At 37.8% G+C, this 21,003-nt stretch overlaps 1 protein-coding gene across 3 annotated transcripts; it reads left to right on the top strand.

Moving 5' to 3' along the window:
- Nucleotides 1–131: 131 nt before the first annotated feature.
- Ly49i7 (Ly49 inhibitory receptor 7) lies at nucleotides 132–19,982 on the top strand. 3 transcript variants are annotated; one of them, XM_039108040.2, is made up of 8 exons: nucleotides 132–1,504; nucleotides 5,884–6,047; nucleotides 7,463–7,552; nucleotides 8,512–8,727; nucleotides 10,635–10,777; nucleotides 14,159–14,262; nucleotides 19,542–19,697; nucleotides 19,792–19,982. In XM_039108040.2, the coding sequence occupies exons 2-7, from the start codon at nucleotides 5,936–5,938 to the stop codon at nucleotides 19,693–19,695; spliced, it is 819 nt and encodes a 272-aa protein (XP_038963968.1). In that variant the 5' UTR covers nucleotides 132–1,504; nucleotides 5,884–5,935; the 3' UTR covers nucleotides 19,696–19,697; nucleotides 19,792–19,982. The 3 variants fall into 3 exon arrangements, with proteins under 3 accessions (XP_038963968.1, XP_038963969.1, NP_001009500.1); XM_039108041.2 differs by lacking the exon at nucleotides 8,512–8,727; NM_001009500.2 differs by lacking the exons at nucleotides 132–1,504; nucleotides 19,792–19,982.
- The last annotated feature ends 1,021 nt before the right edge of the window (nucleotides 19,983–21,003 follow it).

The following is a 21,003-nucleotide window of genomic DNA, read 5'->3' as shown; positions in this document are numbered from 1 at the left end:
TGGAAAAGCTGGACGAAGTTCATGAGGCAGGCATTCCCATAGCAAGACCAGCAGTCTCAACTAACCTGGAACCTGAGATCTCTCAGACACCTAACCACCAACTAGGCAGCAGACACTATCTGGTCTGAAGCTCCTGACACATAGATGTTGTGGTAAATATTAATAAAATAATCTCTACCATCCTGTGCTATTGCTGGGTCTTGTCAGCCCCATGGCATCTGAGGGGTATTTCCATCTCAGTCAGAAAAGCATTTCACTGTCTTACCGACTAAGCTCTCAATCTCCATCCTATGCTGCTACCTGGTACTCTCTGAGCCCAGCAGCAGTCGCCCTCTTGCAACTGTCTTGTTTCAGACTCTACTCATATTCCCAGCATCCATCCCCTGAGGTTATAGTCACAACTTCCAGTTACCCGTTGAAATCAAAACTGAATAACCTTGTAATTTAGCAATCAGATTTATATCTTAAATTCTCAATCCACAAAATGTCCACATAATAAACTCACAACAAATTGATAATGATTTAAACTGCCCATTTAGATAAGAAAAATTGTCCTGTAAAAATCCATCCCTTAATAAAATTCATAACTACTCGTACATTTAAAGCCACACAGATCTGGGTAGTCCTTCTCTGCCTTCATCATGGTTCATCTCCTTTCTCTTTTCCTCTCTCCCACCTCAAAAAACTGTCCCCTCCTTACTTTTTCACTGTCCACTCACGGGCCTTGCCTTATCTTGTGCCTGCCCTCACCTACATAAAGAACACAATCTACAGACTGCAGAGGATTGCTGGTCTGTCCTCAGTGACAGAAGATGGACCTAACCCTTGAGAGACTTGCAGCCCCAGGGAATGGGGAGGCCTGGTAGGGTCATCCTCTTGAAGACACGGGGTTGTGGGGAAGAGGAATCGGATGAGGAAATGTTGGAGCAAGGAATGGGAGTGGTTAATGACTGGACTGGAAAAAAGAATAAAGATAATAATAAAAAAGAAAACAAAACAAAACCCCCAAAGTTTTTATTAAAAAAAGACATTTCGAGCCTCAGTCCTTCTTTATTCTAGCAGTGTTTCTGAGGATTCTGGTTTTGCCCTCTCTACAGTTTACATCTCAGTCTTCAAATATCAATGGATAATTCTTTCAGAGTATGCTGGGACTGATGTCCTAGGAAATTAAGATAGAGGGAACTGTGGCATTCATTACTGTTTAACTTTGTCAAATGTTTATATATTATCCATCGGAGAGATGTCATAATAGGAGACAGCATTTGGCACAATATGTTTCTTTTTTCCTTTCTCTCAGAGTCAGCTTTCATTAAGCAATTTCCTGTTTTCGGTTTGGTCAAGTGGAGGGGCAGAAAATCATGAGGTTGAGTATCACTCTGAGTAAATTTATTTCTGCCTTTCCTCTTGGAACCTTTTATGAGAATCAGACCAGGAAAGCCAACTTGTACACCACAATTGGAGGATCAATTTCTTCCACCAGAATCATTTCAGGGCAACAATACAGGTAGATACCTATTTTTATTGTTTTTCTACTGAATGATCAAATAAATTCTAGAGAATTTCCTATGGTATGACATGAGAGTTGGATTGATGGGAAAGCCCTGTTGGTTGTGTAGATCAGGTTAACTCTGGCAGCATGTGAAAACTGTTAATCTGTACTTTTTATTTTCTTTCAGCGTATGCTGGGACTTGTGTGCTAGGAAATTAAGATATAGGGAACTGTGGCATTCATTACTGTTTAACTTTGTCAAATGTTTATATATTATCCATTGGAGAGATGTCATAATAGGAGACAGATAACATGGGTCAGCGTGGAAAGGTAATTTTTGTAACACCCACATGAAGGTGTAGTGAGAGAACTCACATTGTAAAGTGGGATTACGGACACATGCATCTTGGCTCAGCCAGCACCCCAAGAGCAATACTAAACTGTAGCTAGTTTGAAAAAGAATGCTGTATTGGAGAGATTCTTTTTTGGTCAAGAAATAAGGTAAAAGGTAAATCATATCAGAAAACTTCATGAATTAAAAAAAAGTACAGAAGAATGTTGTAATATGTCCAGCTTGCTGTTCATATTATTTGCTGGCTTTCCTCTCAGGTATTAATGTAAGGGTAAGGTCAGTTTCAAATACTAACAGTCTACTCTTACATTGATATGTACTATCAGATTGTATCCTTCATGGGTATTAGCTCATATGTACTGCATAGTGACAAAATTTATTTTCATATATCCTTGTCTTGCAATATTATGTACAATTATATTATATGTGACATGACTATGTACATGGATGATTTGAATTTGAAACTTCGTATTGTATTTTCCATGCCCTGCTATTATCCACAACCCATGTGGTAATGTCCCCTTTCTACATTCTTGGTCCCTTCAGTTAGAAAAGGTTACTAATAATATCTGAAGATGTTGAGCTAGGAGCCTCAGAGGAGAGAGAATATTAAATATTGTCTTTCCATGTTTGGATTATTCCACTCAGTATGAGCTTTTCCAGTTGAAATCATTTGCCAGATCCAATCATGGAAATGAATGTGTCTACTATGTTTAACTATTTGGCAATGTTAAACAGACAAATATTCCTTTGAAGTTAGTGTCTGGGAAACTCAAAGTGTCCTACATAAATAAAAGGATTGAAAGAACTTTTAATATTCATGTGTTTATCGAAATATGTAAATGAATTTAAAGTAACTGTTTTAGTTATTCCTAAAGTCTTCACTGTTGGTTATTTGAGGAGATTATTTACAAGTTTTTCAATGATTTCCAGTGGTTCGAATTTTTCCTAACCTTTTAATGTGCTGAATATTTTATACAAACAGATTGTATCAATATCATGATGACTTATCATTAAATTTGTACTTCTATTCACATTTCCTAAAATAATTGCTGTAAGCATTAGGGATACAGATTGGAAAGGAAGAAGTCAAAGTATGACTACTTGCAGATGATATGATTGTATACTTAAGTGATCCCAAAATTTCCACCAGAGAACTACTAAACCTGATAAACACTTTCAGCAAAGTGGCTGGGTATAAAATTAGCTCAAATAAAATAGTAGCCTTCCTCTATACAAAAGAGAAGGAAGCTGAGAAAGAAATTAGGGAGACGACACCCTTCATAATAGTCCCAAATAATATAAACTACCTCGGTGTGATATTAAGGAAGCAAGTGAAAGATCTCTATGATAAGAAATTCAAGCCTCTGAAGAAAGAAATTGAAGAAGATCTCAGAAGATGGAAAGAATTCCCATGCTCATGGCTTGGCAGGATTACTATAGTAAAAATGGCCATTTTACCAAAAGCGATCTACAGATTCAATGCAGTCCCCATCAAAATTCCAACCCAGTTCTTCATAGAGTTAGACACAACAATTTGCAAATTCATCTGGAATAAAAAAAAACTCAGGATAGCTAAAAGTATCCTCAACAATAAAAAGACTCCCGGGGGAATCACTATCCCTGACCTTAAGCAGTATTACAGAGCAATAGTGATAAAAACTGCATGGTATTGGTACAGAGACAGACAGATAGACCAATGGAACAGAATTGAAGACCCAGAAATGAACCCACACACCTATGGGCACTTGATTTTTGACAAAGGAGCCAAAACCATCAAATGGAAAAAAGATAACATTTTCAGCAAATGGTGCTGGTTCAACTGGAGGTCAACATGTAGAAGAATGCAGATCGATCCATGCTTATCACCCTGTACAAAGCTTAAGTCCAAGTGGATCAAGGACCTCCACATCAAACCACATACACTCAAACTAATAGAAGAAAAAGTGGGAAAGCATCTCAAACACATGTGCTCTGGAGAAAATTTCCTGAACAAAACACCAATGGCTTATGCTCTAAGATCAAGAATGGACAAATGGGATCTCATAAAACTGCAAAGCTTCTGTAAGGCAAAGGACACTGTGGTTAGGACAAAATGGCAACCAACAGATTGGGAAAAGACCTTTACCAATCCTACAACAGATAGAGGCCTTATATCCAAAATATACAAAGAACTCAAGAAGTTAGACCGCAGGGAGACAAATAACCCTATTAAAAATGGGGTTCAGAGCTAAACAAAAAATTCACAGCTGAGGAATGCCGAATGGCTGAGAAACACCTAAAGAAATGTTCAACATCTTTAGTCATAAGGGAAATGCAAATCAAAACAACCCTGAGATTTCACCTCATACCAGTGAGAATGGCTAAGATCAAAAACTCAGGGGACAGCAGATGCTGGCGAGGATGCGGAGAAAAAGGAACACTCCTCCATTGTTGGTGGGATTGCAGACTGGTACAACCATTCTGGAAATCAGTCTGGAGGTTCCACAGAAAATTGGACATTGAACTGCCTGAGGATCCAGCTATACCTCTCTTGGGCATATACCCAAAAGGTGCCCCAACATATAAAAAAGACACATGCTCCACTATGTTCATCGCAGCCTTATTTATAATAGCCAGACGCTGGAAAGAACACAGATGCCCTTCAACAGAGGAATGGATACAGAAAATGTGGTACATCTACACAATGGAATATTACTCACCTATGAAAAACAATGACTTTATGAAATTCGTAGGCAAATGGTCGGAACTGGAAAATATCATCCTGAGTGAGGTAACCCAATCACAGAAAAACACACATGGTATGCACTCATTGATAAGTGGCTATTACCCCAAATGCTTGAATTACCCTAGATGCCTAGAACAAATGAAACTCAAGACGGATGATCAAAATGTGAACGCTTCACTCCTTCTTTAAAAGGGGAACAAGAATACCCTTGGCAGGGAATAGAGAGGCAAAGATTAAAACAGACACAGAAGGAACACCCATTCAGACCCTGCCCCACATGTTGCCCATGCATATACAGCCATCCAATTAGACAAGATGGATGAAGCAAAGAAGTGCAGGCCGACAGGAGCCTGATGTAGATCCCTCCTGAGAGACACAGCCAGATACAGCAAACACAGAGGGGTATGCCAGCAGCAAACCACTGAACTGAGAATAGGACCCCGTTGAAGGAATCAGAGAAAGAACTGGAAGAGCTTGAAGGGGCTCGAGACCCCATATGTACAACAATGCCAAGCAACCAGAGCTTCCAGGGACTAAGCCACTACCTTAAGGCTATACATGGACTGACCCTGGACTTTGACCTCTTAGGTAGCAATGAGTATCCTAGTAAGAGCACCAGTGGAAGGGGAAGCCCTGGGTCCTGCTAAGACTGAACCCCCAGTGAACTAGATTGTTGGGGGGAGGGCAGCAATGGGGGGAGGATGGGGAGGGGAACACCCAGAAAGAAGGGGAGTGGGGAGGGTGATGTTTGCCCGGAAACTGGGAAAGGGAATAACACTCGAAATGTATGTAATACTCAAGTTAATAAAAAAAAACAAACAAAAAAAACCAAAAAACAAAAAAACAAACAAAACATGGACTGAACCCGGGCTCCAACTGCATAGGTAGCAATGAATAGCCTAGTAAGAGAACCCACGGAAGGGGTAGACTTTGGTTCTGCCAAGACTGAATCCCCAGTGAACGTGATTGTTGTTGGCAGGGCGGTAATGGGGGGAGAATGGGGAGTGGAACACTCATATAGAAGGGGATGTGGAGGGGTTAGGCAGATGTTGTCCAGGAAACCGGGAAAGGGAATGACAATCGAAATGTAAACAAGAAATACCCAAGTTAATAGAGATGGAGGAAAAAAAAAGAAATATAAAGAATTTAATATAAAATCTGAGCAGAATTCCCCCCTGTAATGGAAATTGGGCTCATTCCTTATCAGGGTGTGTAGATATTTAAGTGAGGTAGTAAAACCCCACCCTTTTCCAACACTGTGTATCATCAGATCCAGGTATGCTCCTAAATGTGGACTTTTAACATTTTCTTTAGAAATCACTCAAGGACATATTTTAACAGAGAATATCCCCTATAAACTCCCAAAATGAGTGAACAGGAGGTCACTTATTCAAGTCTGAGATTTTCTAAATCTTCACGGCTGCATAACCAAGTGAAGCCTGAGGAGACTAGAGGGCCCAGAGAAGCTGGCCACAGAGGTAAGTGTTTAAGTGTCCAAATTCACATTTTAAACACACTTTAAACTTAAAAAATTAAAAATATCCTACTAGCTTCTATGCAAGACTATAATGTTCCATTTCATCTGAGCTAGGTTATGCACAAGTGTGGAAAGGAAGAAAAGAGTATTAGCTGGAGGGTAATCCTGTACACAACTGTTCAAAAGTAACTTTTAAAAAAGCAATCAAGTTTTATAATTAAAAGAAAGAAAAAAACTATAAGTCCACTTCTACTTTTTAGTTGTTAATCAGTCACAAAGGAAACCAGATGGACAGAGTAGAATAATGGGAGTCTATAAGAAAAACAAATTCTTGAGAATAAAGAAGTGAGAAACCATTAGGTTTTTTATTATTTAGTCTAGCCAAGAAGAACTCTGAAACTCTTAATACAAACTAGAGTCTGAAAAAACACCAAATGCTCTAGACAAAGAAAATCGTAAGTAAATGAAGCTTATGCATTAGGAACAACACTTTCATTCTTGAAGAAACTGTTTTGTCGTAAATATACCTGACATTTAATGCAACATGGCAACAATAGTTGTCCATCAGAAGACGAATTCTCCTGAGAGTAAACTGGAAGAGGAAGGAAGAAGAGATGAAAGATTTAATGAGGTGGGAATGACTAAACTCTAGTATGAGCTCCTAAAAACATCAAAGAATAATTTTGTTTACTAATGAAAATTAGAAGTGTCACTTTTTATTCTCTTTTATTCTGCACACACTGTTATATCTGTGCTCCAAGCTGAGGTCTGTCCTTTTGTGATCTACTGGTAACCAGAGACACAAGTTTCAGATTCCAAATGTCTTAGATACACCTAAATGTTCAGTATTATATAGAACAAAATCAAGTTTACAGGGAAAAATAGTTGACTTATGGGCCCTTTCAAGAATGGGAATACATAGATCAGGTTCAGAGCAGATGTGGTTCCCAACCACTTCTCAAGAATGTGCATCCCTCTATCATCCCTCTATCCCTCTTTCTTCCTCTCCATCCTCAGTTATCTTTCTTGGTGGACTCTATGTTCCAGTTTTGTATTTTGTACCTGGATTGTATCTACACCTCCATTGCCTTCTGTAGGATGCACTTTTGTTCCTGTAGAACTGGGTGAGGGCACATGACTGTCATTCAGCCCCTTTAAGGTTGAGTTAGGAGGATTCAGAGCACAAGGCTAAGGTTTACATAAGTTCAAAATACTGTCAAACTTCACACACACAGGATTTCTACAGGGAGTGCATTTTAGGTAGAAATTTGCAATTTTGAGAGCACACTTTAAGTCAGTTTGTATTATTAGCTTTTGCAAAATTTCCCCTTGTTTCTGGGCTACACCAAGTTAGTAATTAGTATTGAGATTTGCTTCTTTCATGGCGATTTTATTGCCTTTTTTTGTTGATTGCAGAGTGTTATGTCCCGTGGCACCTGATTGTGATAGCTTTGGGAATCCTCTGTACCCTTCTTCTGGTAACTGTTGCAGTGTTGGTGACAAACAGTGAGTAGTTGATATACATCCTGTTCGACCTTCTGCCTATAGAATAGCTTTAGACATGAACTATGCAATTGTATACTCTGTCCGTTGTCCTGCCTAAAATCACCGGATGAGACAGAATCTCTGAACATTAGTATTTTTTTCCTGACACACTGTAGTATCTGTTCTCTTTCATAACTAATTTGTTAGCTCTGGGGCTGTTGGAAGTTCTGTCACATTTTTGGTTATGTTCTTTCTGAGGACTTGGTGATAGTCTTTTTTTCTGATCTCATGTGATTGTTAATTTTATGTAAATATTTTTGAGTGACTGCTATGCAAAGAATTGAAGTCCTTCTTTCGCTATTTCTTCTATATACATTGAGGTTATGCTTACGTCAAAAGACTTCATTTGTACAGAGGAATTAAAGGTTAAAGTTTATTGGATTCCTCCACATTTACAGAGAAAATCACTTCCAGGATGTGTTCAAACATAGCTATGTATGTAGGTATATTGCTTTCCATATGCTCCAAAAAGAATTGTGCCATTTGTTAACGTTTTTTAGTTCAGATATTCATGATGTGTTAGCTATTCATTGAATATTTTACTTAGGTTATTATCTGTAAATTTGTGTTTCAAAAAATGAAGTGAGGGTTGGGGATTTAGCTCAGTGGTAGAGCGCTTGCCTAGCAAGCACAAGGCCCTGGGTTTGGTCCCCAGCTCAAAAAAAAAATGAAGTGAGTGGAGGTTACTTCCACCCTAATTTTTTCATTTGTATTCTTTACTTTAAAGACAACTTACCTTGGAGAAAATTGATGTATCTGTTTCTGTAGTGAATTAATTGAAGTGCTAATTTATAAATGTTAAAGTACCAATGAAAATAATGATATGTATTGGCTGTCAACATGAAGCTTTTTGTCTATTTTTAAATTTTAATATGTACTCTTTATAAGAATTTTTGATATTACATCTGTGACTAATTTAGTTTTTCAGTATAGTCAAGAGAATCATGAACTGCAGGAAACACTAAACCAACACAACTGCAGTGCCATGCAAAATGACATCGACTTAAAGGAAGAAATGCTGAGAAAAAAGGCGATAGAGTGTAGTCCAGGCAATGATCTTCTGGAATTGCTCAACAGAGAACAGAACAGATGGTACAGCAAAACCAAGACTGTCATAAATTCCTTACAACACACAAGTATGTAGTGGGAGTGAGGAATGTAAATACAGAACTGCATTACTAGCCACTGTTTCTTCTCTGGAAGCTTTGAAGTCCAACCAGCAGCTTAAGATGCTGGTGATATTTGGGTTAATCATTTAGGGGATCCTTATGTCTGACACTGACTCTTACTGCTTCATGAAAATGAAGTTCCAAACCAGTACACCTGAAGATTTTGATTGTTTTGGTCTATGGGAAAAATCTTAGTCTCCAACTTTGTTGCGGACAGAACAAGGAACTTTTTATAAGAGTGTATTTATCAACTATTTATGCTAAAATGAACTTAGAGAATTTACAAAGATAAAGTTTTAAAAATAATTTGCGTGTGTGTTTATGTATATGTGTTTGCCTGTTTACATCTGACATTTTTTTGAGAGAGTTGGCCTGTTTGTAGTAAAGCAACCTTTTCTGTAGCAAATATGGGAGCTACAACATGGTGTACACATAGTGCAGCTATGTCAATGACAGTGAATGAAGCTAGAAAGATGAAAATATCAAACATCACAAGGAACCTTTCTCATCCTTCATCATGACTGGTCATTTTTAACTGACACAGTTTATCAATCATCATTAAATATTTTTTCAGGATTTAGAGTTCACAAAAACCTCTTGCATATTATCTCACCACATTGTGACAGTAAGATGTGACAGTTTGTACTATGTATGGACTAATATATTTAAAATTGCTACATTATAAAACACGTGACAGAAAAAAAAGTTCTAAAAAATCTTTGAAGTATTCCAAACCCATGGAAAATATTTTGTTTCATTACTTTAGAATAACTTCATTGTCTGAAAAGGGTAGTATATTATGAATATGTGGTTGCAGGAGGGTGATTATAACTTTCAGGACAATCCAGAGATCCCAGAAAATTTCAGGCCACCATGAGTACCACAAGGCTATCTCTTCATAGAAAAATGAAGGTCGGAGATAAAGTTTGTTAGTAGAGAATGGCCATTCCCAGCCCCTCACTACACAAAATATTCACATTGAGGTGACATTCACACACAAAGTGCATACTTTTTAATGTATTCAAATTTAAACATTTGGGCATGTAGGCATACCATTGAAGGCATCAACATAATCTTGAGAACAGACTATGAATGACAAAACCTCGTTTATATGTCTCTTACTTTTCTTAAGGTAAGAACATGTAGCACAGATCATGACATAATGCTAAGTGCACACTAGTGTGTAGACCAGTGTGGGGGACAATACATTACTGCAGATCTAGAATTCTGCCATCAGGTTGGCTGTCTCTGAGTAGCACATGTTCATTTCTTCTTTTCTAGCCCCTGGTATCTTTCAAGTTTCTGCTTGATAGAGTTTGGCTGCTTTAGAAACTTGATCTGCATGGAATCATAAAGTTGTTCCATCCTCAAGTCCATCCATGTTAACCATATACATGAACATCTCTCATTTGGGTTTTAGTGTAAAAAATGATGTCATTCTCCAGCCCAAGGTGACTTGGAACTCACTGTATACCTAAAGCTGGACTGGAATTCACTGCTTAGCCTAGGCTGGCCTTAAACTGGTGATAACCCTACTGCCTCTCTCTTTGGAGTGATCAGGTTATAGGCATACGTCATCATGCTGGACAGATTCATTTCCCTTTAAAGGCTGAATTGTATACTTTTGTGTGCTTGCCCTACATTTTCTCTACTGATTCATCCATGATCAACACATAACATATTTTTGTATCTCTGTGATTAAAAACAATGTTATATAGAACATGGGTGTGCAAGGGTCCCTGGGCATTTTAGAATCTCAATTTCTGTGATCAGTGAGATTTTACTTTTCCCTCCCACAGGCTTAATAAATACATTGATCTGGCAACAGAATACCAGAAATTAATAAGTTTAACCATTTATCTTCTCTGTTGTAGGCAACGAAATTGAAACACACTGGTTCTGCTACGGTATAAAATGTTATTATTTCATCAAGGACAGAAAAACATGGCATGGATGTAAACGGATCTGCCAGAATTCCAATTTATCCCTTCTGAAGATAGATGATGAGGATGAAAGGGTACTGTAGACATTTGTCTTTCTCTTCTCTTAGAATCTGTCTCTAACCATGAATAATGAGATACTCAATCTAGATTTGTTTTTAATTGTATATGGTTTACCTGTAACATGATCAAATCTGTGGGACCCAGGTTTGTTAAGAGGAGCCTCATTACTACAGAGACACTTGTACCTTTCAGTCTTATTCCTTTCTCATTTGTTTACAAGAGAATATCTCAGATAATATATCTTTCCCTGATGAAGTTTAACCGTTTGATATGGTACATCCTGTGGCTGACAGTTTTTTATTTGCATAGAGTACCAAATAAACCCACAATTTCTTGAGTTTGCTCTTTGGAATGTGGAAGTGAGGCTGTCTAAGATGAGTAATCAGATGACAACAGGGAAACTAGCTGAGCCCTGGGCCTGTCTGCAGAATGAGATGATATGACAAATTTGGAATTAAATGGTTGACCTGTTAGCTCCATGATGATAAACTGTCCATATCTTTACTGGATAGTATTCTTATGTTTTGAAAAAAACATACCCCTCTTTAAAAATCACTATTTAAAAGAAAACAAGGTTGTCAGGATTCTGACATTCCTGTTTAAATTATTACTAGTGAAATCTCTTCAAATATTAAGCGTATACTTTTCTAGAGGAATGATTTCAGAATCACTTTGATACCTTCTTATTTATAACATGGTATGATATTTATACAACAATTTAATACATGGTTAAACAACAACATAAAAGATTTTAATGCAAAGCAATACTTTAATTTCCACTTGATACAGTAACCATAACCAATTTTTAAAATTTATTATTATTATTATTATTATTATTATTATTATTATTATTAGTAGTAGTAGTAGTAGTAGCAGCAGCAGCAGCAGTAGTAGTAGTATTGGTATTAATAGTGGTAGTAGTATTTTACTTATTCATTTCTCACTGACTACTTCCCAGTCGCTTCCTCCCATAATCTATATCCCATTTCTCTTTCTCCTGATAGGGTGGTAGCCCCCAAGGTATCCTTGTAGCCTCCCCCATTAAATCTCCATGAGGCTAGCTGCATCTTTTCCAACTGAGGCAGAACAAGGCACATCCCAGTTAGAAGAACATATGCCATGTACAGGCTTCAGATTTTCAGATAGCCCCACCACGGTTTTTCTGGACCCCTATGAAAACCACACTTCACATGTACATTGGAGCCTAGGTTCAGCCCCCTGTATGTTCTTTGTTTTGTGGTTCTGACTCTGAATGCCACATAGGTCCTGGTTTCTGTTGGTCTTTCTATTCCCTTCAAAGCCCACCATATTTTCACATATTCTTCTATAAGTCCCCAAGATCTATCAACTGTTTGACTGTGGGCATCTATGTAGGTATGATTCAGCTGCTGAAAGGAACATCACAGAGTACAGCCATGCTAGATTCCTGTCTGCAAGCATAACAGAGTATCATTAGTGGTGTCAGAGATTGATGTTTTTCCATTGGATGTGTCTCAAGTTGAGCCAGTTATTGGTTGGCTGTTTCCTCAGTCTTTGCTCCATCACCAAACCCTGCATTTCTTGTAGACGGGATAAATTTTGGGTCAAAAATTTTGAGGGTGTGTTGGTGTGCCTATCATTCCCAATGGTTTCTTTCTTGACCACAGTATGCAGACTCCCCAGGTTACATAGAATCACAGCTAAGGATAACTCCATTGATTCTTGGTACTTCCCATATCACTTGTTTCCATCTCTTCCTGGAGATGTCACCTACCATCGGTCCCATCAGTTGCAGATTTCCATTCATTATCATAGCCATTAGGCCATCCCTTCTTCCCCTCCTCACACCCAATCTTGAACCCACATTCCCCTCATCATTCCCTCTCCCACACAATCCTCCCTCCATCAGCCTTTATGACCATTTAATTCCTGCTTTTAAGTGAGACTTAAGCATCCTTGCTTGTGCCCTTCTTTCTGTCCATCCACTTGGGTCTGTGGAGTGTATAGCATGGGTATCCCAAAATTTATAGTTGATGTTCACTTATAAGTGAATACATATCATGCAAACTCTTTTGGGACTTGTTTATCTAACACAGGATGATATGCTCAAGTTCCATTCATTTTGCCTGCAAAATTCATGATGCCTTTGTTTTTCACAGCTGAATAGAATTCCATTGTGAAAATGTACCACATTCTTTATCCATTCTTCAGTTGAAGGACATCTAAGTTGTTTCCACTTTTTGGAAACTGCTATGAACATAGCCAAGCAAGTGTTCTTTTGAGGGAAGGTGGAACATCTTTTGGGTATATGCCCAGGAGTTTTATAGAGAGTTCTTGAGATAGAAATGTTGACAGTTTTCTCTGAAATAAACAAATTGATTTCCAAAGTGGTTGTACATGTGTGCACTACACCAGCAATAGAGGAATGTTCCCTTTGCTCCACATCCTTGCCAGCATGTGCTATCACTTCAGTTTTTAATCTTAGTCAGTCCTTTTGGTATAAGATGGGATCTCATAGTTGTTCTGGTCTTCATTTCACTGGTAGCTAAGGACTTTGAACATTTACTAATGTGAAAAGGAACTGGATATAGATCTCTCTTGAGAGACACATCCAGAGCATGTCCAACACAGAGGTCAATGCTAGCAGCAAACCACTGAACTGAGAATAGGACCCTATTGGGGGGAATTAGAGGAATTGTTGAAAGAGTTGAAGGAGCTTGCAACCCCATAAAAACAACGCCAGTCAACCAGAGCTTCCGGGGACTAAACCACTACCGAAAGACTCAGGGCTCCAACTGCATGTGTAGCAGAGAATAGCCTTGTTGGGGCGCCAGTGGAAGGGAAAGCCATTGGTTTTGCCAAGGTTGGACCCCCAGTGCTGGGGAATATGGGGGAGGGCAATAAGGGAGATGTGTAGGGGGAATATCCGTATGGGAGAGGGGGAGAGGAGGGAATGGGGGCTTATGGACAGGAAACCGGGAAGGAGAATAACCTTTGAAATGTAAGTAAAGAAATATATAATGAAAAATTAAAAAAATGAAAACAGAAAAAAAGGTACTGAGTCATCAGTGAAAGAAAATACTAACTCTAAAATATTCTTGCCTTAATCAGAAAGATTGTGAGTTCAAGGAAAGGGCTTGGTTACATAGTGAGACTTGGTCTAAGAAACACAGTCACAAATCTTGTCATGATCCCAGTATCTCAGGATACCTGAAGTGTTTATTTAAGAATTTATTGATATGACATAGGTTAATATAAATGTGCTACTAGTAGGAAGTTGCTAAAGAGATGGTGAGACTGATCAGTGGGAAGACAGGGCAACAGAGAATGATAAAGAAATGCTGGGAACTTTTCCTGCTTGTTCTCTCATCTAACAGACAGAAATTTCATTGCAAGGTGTACTGTTTCCTTTATAGAAGTTCCTTCAGCAACAGGTTATCCCAGACAATTACTGGATTGGATTGTCATATGAGAAAGAAAAAAATAAATGGGCATGGATTGAAAATGGACCATCTGAACTGTGAGTTTCTGAACACTTCAGACTCTACCACATGTGTGGGAATTGTGATGATTGTATGCAAAGGTTTTCTCTCCTTTTACATAGCTTTACTCATTTTCTATGAGCTCATGGGTAAGGACAAGTTGCATAATGTAGTCTTTGAGAAGATTTTATAAAGGAAATATGTATGATCAAGGAACTGACCAAAAGTGACTTAATACTGCATACATTTCAGAATTGTGTCTTGTAAGATGCGAAGAGTACTAGAACATCAACAACTTGAGATGGTGTGAAGTGACTCAATGATCTTGACAGATAAAATGAGTGTGAGTCTCTCAGACACTCATGTGATATATTTTACTGGTGTTAGCTTATATAATTGTTGGTTATTTATAAATATAAGAACATTTTTATATACACACACCTTCCATTTCAATGTATTTTGTAAATCTCAATTCTTTTGTTAATTTATAATCAAGTAGTAGAAAACTGTTCACAGATTACCTTTATTCACCATATATATTTTCTGAATTATTTCATATTATAAAAATATATGATCATATCACCCTCTACTACTATTAAAAGCTCTAGCATGTGTCCTGATAATTCTTTGTAGTTTAATGTACTCGGGTGCATGGCTGTAGTCTATTCACTGGAAAAAGGAAACTCACCAGTGGCCATACCCTCAGTAAAGAATTGAATTTCCCACATAAAGTAAAACATAGTATGTAAATGTGTACACACTTAAGATTTGCATTTTGATACTAATTAGATTTATCTAGCTGAACTTTTCCACATGGTACTAGATGTTTGTTTGCAATTAGCTTTAGCTATACAAATTATATAAAAGGAAATTAAGGGTGTTTCAATACTCCATTACAAATAATTTGCCATCTGGTGTTGGGTCAGAAAATACAATTTTGGCCCACTCCTGGAGCTGACCCAGTTCCACAGCACTCTGTACCTAGATTCTGTGGCAGAGAGAGTGGGACTCTCAGAAGTGTGGAGAATCCTGAGAGCACGGGTGAGAATAGCACTTCTGCTCACATTCCTGGCCCAAGAGGAAATCTGCTGGAGCCCTCTGGACACAGGAACCAAGGAAGGGTCTAGAAGAGGATCCTTCTAGTTTCTATTTATGCTGGAGCTGACTCTGACACACAGCTCTCTCTACCCAGATCTCATAGGCAGAAAGCCAGTCCTCAGGAGTGCTGACACACAGGCTTACAGGAGGGTCAAGCCATTGTCAGAGACAGTAAGACCAGATAAACCACAGATAATCAGATAATGAGATACAAGTGCTGGAACCTAGGAAAGAGAAACCAAAACTACTTGGCTTCATCAGAGCCCACTTCTCCCACCAAAGCAAATACTGGATATCCCAAAACACCAGAAAAGCCGGACTTGGATTAAAAAAATCACATCTCATGATGATGATAGAGGACTTCAAAAAGACTAAATAACTTCCTTAAAGACATACTAGACAATAGATATAAACAAGTAGAAGCCCTTATAGAGGAAACACAAAAATCACTCAAAGAATTACACGAAAACACAACCAAACAGGTGAAGGAATTAAACAAAACCATCCAGGAAATAAAAGTGGAAATAGTAAAAATAATGACATCACAAAGGTAGACAACCCTGGAGATAGAAAACCTAGGAGGGGATCAGAAGTCATAGACGGAAGCATAACCAACAGAATACAAGAGATAGAAGAGAGAATCTCAGGGGCAGAATATATGATAGAAAACATTGATAGAACAATCAAAGGAATGTAAAATGCAAAAAGCTCCTAAACAAAACTATGCAGGAAATCCAGGACACAATGAGAAGATCAAACCTAAGGTTAATAGAAATAGAAGAGAGCAAAGATTCCCAACTTAAAGAGCCAGTAAATATCTTTAACAAAATTATAGGAGAAAATTTCTCTAATCTAAAGAAGGAGATGCCCATAAACATACAAGAAGCCTACAGAACTGCAAATAGATTGGACCAGAAAAGAAATTCCTCCCATCACAAAACCAAATGCACAAAACGAAAAAGAATATTTACAGCTATAAGGGAAATGGTAAAGTGACATATAAAGATAGCCCTATCAGAATTGCACCATAATTCTCAATTGAGTCTATGAAACCCTGAAGATCCTGGGCAGATGTCATACAGACAGTAAGAGAACACAAATGCCAGCCTAGGCTACTGTATCGAGCTAAAATCTTAATTAACATAGATGGAGAAACCAAGAATTCTATAACAAAATGAAATTTGCACAATATTTTTCCAAATGCCAGCCCTACAAAGGAAAATAGATGGAAAATTCCAACACAAGGAAGGAAACTATCCACTAGAAAAACATGAAGCTAATCTTCTTGCAACAAACCCACAAGAAGAGAGCTACACAAACATAATTCCACGTCTAACAACAAAAATAACAGGAAACAACAATCACTATAACTTAATATCTCTTGTCATCAATGGACTCAATTCCCCAAGGAAAAGACATAGACTAACAAACTGGATACATAAAGAAGACCCAGCATTTTGCTGCATACAGAAAACACACCTCAGTGACAAAGATAGACACTGCCTCAGAGTAAAAGGCTGGAAAACAATTTCCCGAGAAAATTGTCCCAAGAAACAAGTTGGAGTAGCCATTCTAATATTGGATCAAGGAACTTCACATGAAGTGGATCAAGGAACTTCACATGAAACCAGATACAGTAAACCTAATAGAAGAAAAATTGAGAAAGAGCCTTGAACACATAGACACTGATGAAAATTTCATGAATAAAACATCAATTGCCATTTTTCAAGATCAAGAATCTACAAAGGGGACCTCATAAACCTGCAAAGCTTCTGTAATGCATATGACACTGTCATTAGGACAAAACAGCTACCAACAGATTGAGAAATAATATCAAACCATTCCTACACCTAATAGAGTTCTAACATACAATATAGACAATAAACTCAAGAAGGTAGACTTAACAGAATAAAACAATCTTATTAAAAATGGTGGACAGAGCTAAACAAAGAATTCTCACCTGAAGAATATCGAATGACTGAGAAGTACCTAAAGAAATGTTCAGCATACTTAGTCATTAGGGAAATGCAAGTCAGTCAGAACAACCTTGAGATTCTACCTCAGAGCATTTACAATGGCTAAGATAAAAAATTTAGGTGACAGTAGATACTGTAGAGGATGTAGTGAAAGAGGAACATGACTCCATTGATGGGGGACTGGTACAACCACTCTGGAAATCAGTCTGGTCTCAGAAAATTGTACATAGTACTACCTGAGGACCCAACTATACCAATGCTGGGCATATATCCAAAAGATGCTCCAACATATAAGGACACATGCTCCACTATGTTCACTGCAGCTTTATTTAAACTAGCCAGGAGGTGGAAAGAACCCAGATGTCCCTCAACAGTTGAATGGATACAGAAAATGGGGTACATTTACCCAATTGGATAATGTTCTGCTATTAAAATAATGACTTCATGAAATTTATAGTCCAATGGATTGAACTAGAAAATATAATCCTGAGTGAGGCCACCCAATTACAAAATGATACACATGGTATGTACTCACTTCTAAGTGTATATTAGCCCAAAAACACTGATTACACAAGATACAATCCTCTGACCACATGAAAGTCAGAAAGAAGGACAAGTAAAGTGTGGATGCTTCAGTCCTTCTTAGAAGGAGAAACAAAAATACTCAGAGGAGGAAATACCGAGACAAAGTTGGGAGCAGAAACTGAAGGAAAGGCCATCCAGAGACTGCCCCACCTGGTGATCCAACCCATTTACAGCTACCAAACCTAGACAATATTGCTGATGCCAAGAAGTGCTAACAGGAGCCTGATATTCCTGTCTTCTGGGATGCTATGCCAGAGCATGACAAATCGAGGTGGATGCTTACAGGCAAATACTGCACCAAGAACAGGGTCCCCAATGGAGGAGTTAGAGAAAGGATTGAAGGAGCTGAAGGGGTTTGCAACTCCATAAGAACAACAATACCAGCCAAACCGAGCTCCCAGTGAATAAACCACCATCCAAATAGTACACATGGACAGACCTGTGGCTCTATCTGCATATGCAGTAGAGGATGGCCTTGTGCACCAATGAGAGGAGAAGCCCTTGGTTCTGCCAAGACTAGATCACTCAGTTTTGGTGGATGTCAGGGCAGGGAGGTGGGAAGCACTGGCTGGATGGGTAGGGGAATACCCTCATAAAACAAGGGGAAGGGTAGATGGGATAAGCTGTTTATGGATGGGAAACCGGCAAAGGGGATAGCATTTGAAACATAAATAATAAAAATATTCAATATAAAATGACCCAGCAACATATGCTGCAAACAGGTAATATTATTTTTGCACCAATTATACTCTAGGCAGTCTGCTAAGTCTTTGGCTGACTTGGTTTTACATTTTAAGTGTCAGAAAAACTGAGGTATCTTTAAATTGCAGACTTTGACACTTTAACTTGTTCATTGTATCTCTTTAAAATAATTCTACCCTGAGTGTCAGGTGGCATATATTTTTATTCCCAGTAATGGAGGATGGTGTTTAATGATCAGAGGCCAGATCATCTCTGAGTTTGTGGCTAGCCTGGTCTCCAGAGCTAGTTCCAGTACAGCTAGGGCTACACAGAAAAACTCTGTTTCAAAAACCCAAAGCTACAATAAGAAAAAATAGTTCTAAAAGAAACAGAGTTTGGAGAGCAAAAGTTGGAGAAGGCTGCAAATTGACCAGAACGTTGCCAAATCCCCATAAGGACTGGCATTCTGTTAACCATTGTTGGAAAATCTATTCAGTTTATGTTCTCTCTATTTTCCTTTGTGAATTCTTCTACTGAATTCCTCATCATCCTTAGTTAAGATGAGATTCTGCTAGTTCTGTCTGCTTTTACCACATAAGTCTTCCCTTTCTCCTTATAACACTAGCATGGAAGACCATGTTTTGTGTGTCACAATCTGTCTTTACTTTTATACTAGCACTTTTAAACAAACGGTAGCAACGGGAGAGGAGATTCAGCATAAAATATTTCGTTGGAAATATTGCAAATTAGTTTTTCCTGCTGTACAAAGATTGCAAATGTGAAAAAAAGATGGGGATTTTCTTGTGTCAAAGGGACAATTTTTTTTAACGAGCTTAAACAAAAGAACATATTTTAGGAATGAACTTATGATTAGTTACATATTATGTCTACCTTGGCACGTAGAATTGTTAAAATCATGACATTTCAGTGAATGTTCAGAACTAAATAGTTGCCCATTGTTGTTTTTTTTTCCTTAGTGCTTCAAACACAAAGATATTCAATGAAAGGGATGGAGCTTGTGTATTCTTATCTAAAACAAAACTAGACAGTATTGACTGTAATAATTTATACAGCTGTATTTGTGGGAAGAGATTGAATAAATTCCCTGATTTACTCTTCAATGAATGTTAAAGGTAAAAAATGAAATGTCCTGATTCTCATTTGTTTCCTGTAATAATTCATGACTCCTTAGAAATAAGTGTTTTGATCATAGAATTTCATTTGCAGTGCAAACAGAGACACAATCTGGAAGATTGGTGAATGTTCTGGATTCTGGAATCTGACTTGACAGAGCAGAGGACATCTACCTTCCTGGTGTATACAAGATAGATATTGGTCAGGCTTTCCCCCAAAGCCTGGATGAAAGTTTTGTTTGTTTCATAAAATTCCATAGAACTAAATAAAGAACCCTAATATCAGCCTGAGTATTTTATTATGAGTAGAATAAATCATTTCAATTAAAAGAACAATTAAGAGCTAGCATATAGTCCTTTACCCTTCTATCTTTCATGCTTACCGAGTCCTGTGGAGCTAGCTGAGCAGCTCTGGATACCAGGGCGACCTCCATTTTCCACAAGTCAGTCTTCCAACTTTCATCAGATCCCTGAAGATCCTGAACCATCAGACCCAAGGGTACTGAACAAAAGGCTGCCACAGCAGAATAATTTTCCAGAAGGGACAGAAGCAATAAAAAGAGATAGAAATAGAAGCAATAAAAGAATCATAAAGTTAGGGAATCCTGGTTGTGGAAAACCTAAAGAAGAGAACAGAAACAACAGATACAATATTACCAACACAGTGCAGGAGATGGATGAGAGAATATTAGGTGTAGAAAATACAAGAGAAAATATTAATACATCAATCAAAGAAAAAGTTAACTTTAAAAATTTCCTGACACACAACATCCAGGAAAACTAGAGTATCATTGAAAAAACTAAGCCAAGAACAATAGAAATAGAAGAAAGTTAAGAGAATAATAGAAAGAGAAGTAAGTTAAGGGCTCTGCAGCTCAGAAAATATTTTCAAGTCATAGAAAAATAATTCCCAACATAAAGAAATAGATACATATAAGCATACAAATGCCTATAGAGCATCATTTAGACTGGATCAGAAAAAATAGTCCTCCTCCCACATAATAATCATAACATAAATCTCCATAACAAAGAAAGAATATTAAAAGTAACAAGGGGGAAATAACAGACCACATACAAAGGCAGATCTATCAGAATTACAATGGACTTCTGATCAAAGACTCTGAAAACTAAATGAGCCTGGACAGAGATGTTGCAACCCCTAAAAGTCTACAGATTCCAATCTATACTATATTATCCAGCAAAACTCTCAATCACACCAGTTGTAGAAAACAAGACATTTTAAGACAAATCCAATTTCAAAAAGTATCTGTCCACAAATGAAGCCCTCCAGAAATACTCAAAGAAA

The sequence above is a fragment of the Rattus norvegicus genome, chromosome 4 (assembly GCF_036323735.1).
Source record: "Rattus norvegicus strain BN/NHsdMcwi chromosome 4, GRCr8, whole genome shotgun sequence".
Classification (NCBI taxonomy): Eukaryota; Metazoa; Chordata; class Mammalia; order Rodentia; family Muridae; genus Rattus; species Rattus norvegicus.
This window is presented reverse-complemented; position numbering and strand designations above follow the sequence as displayed.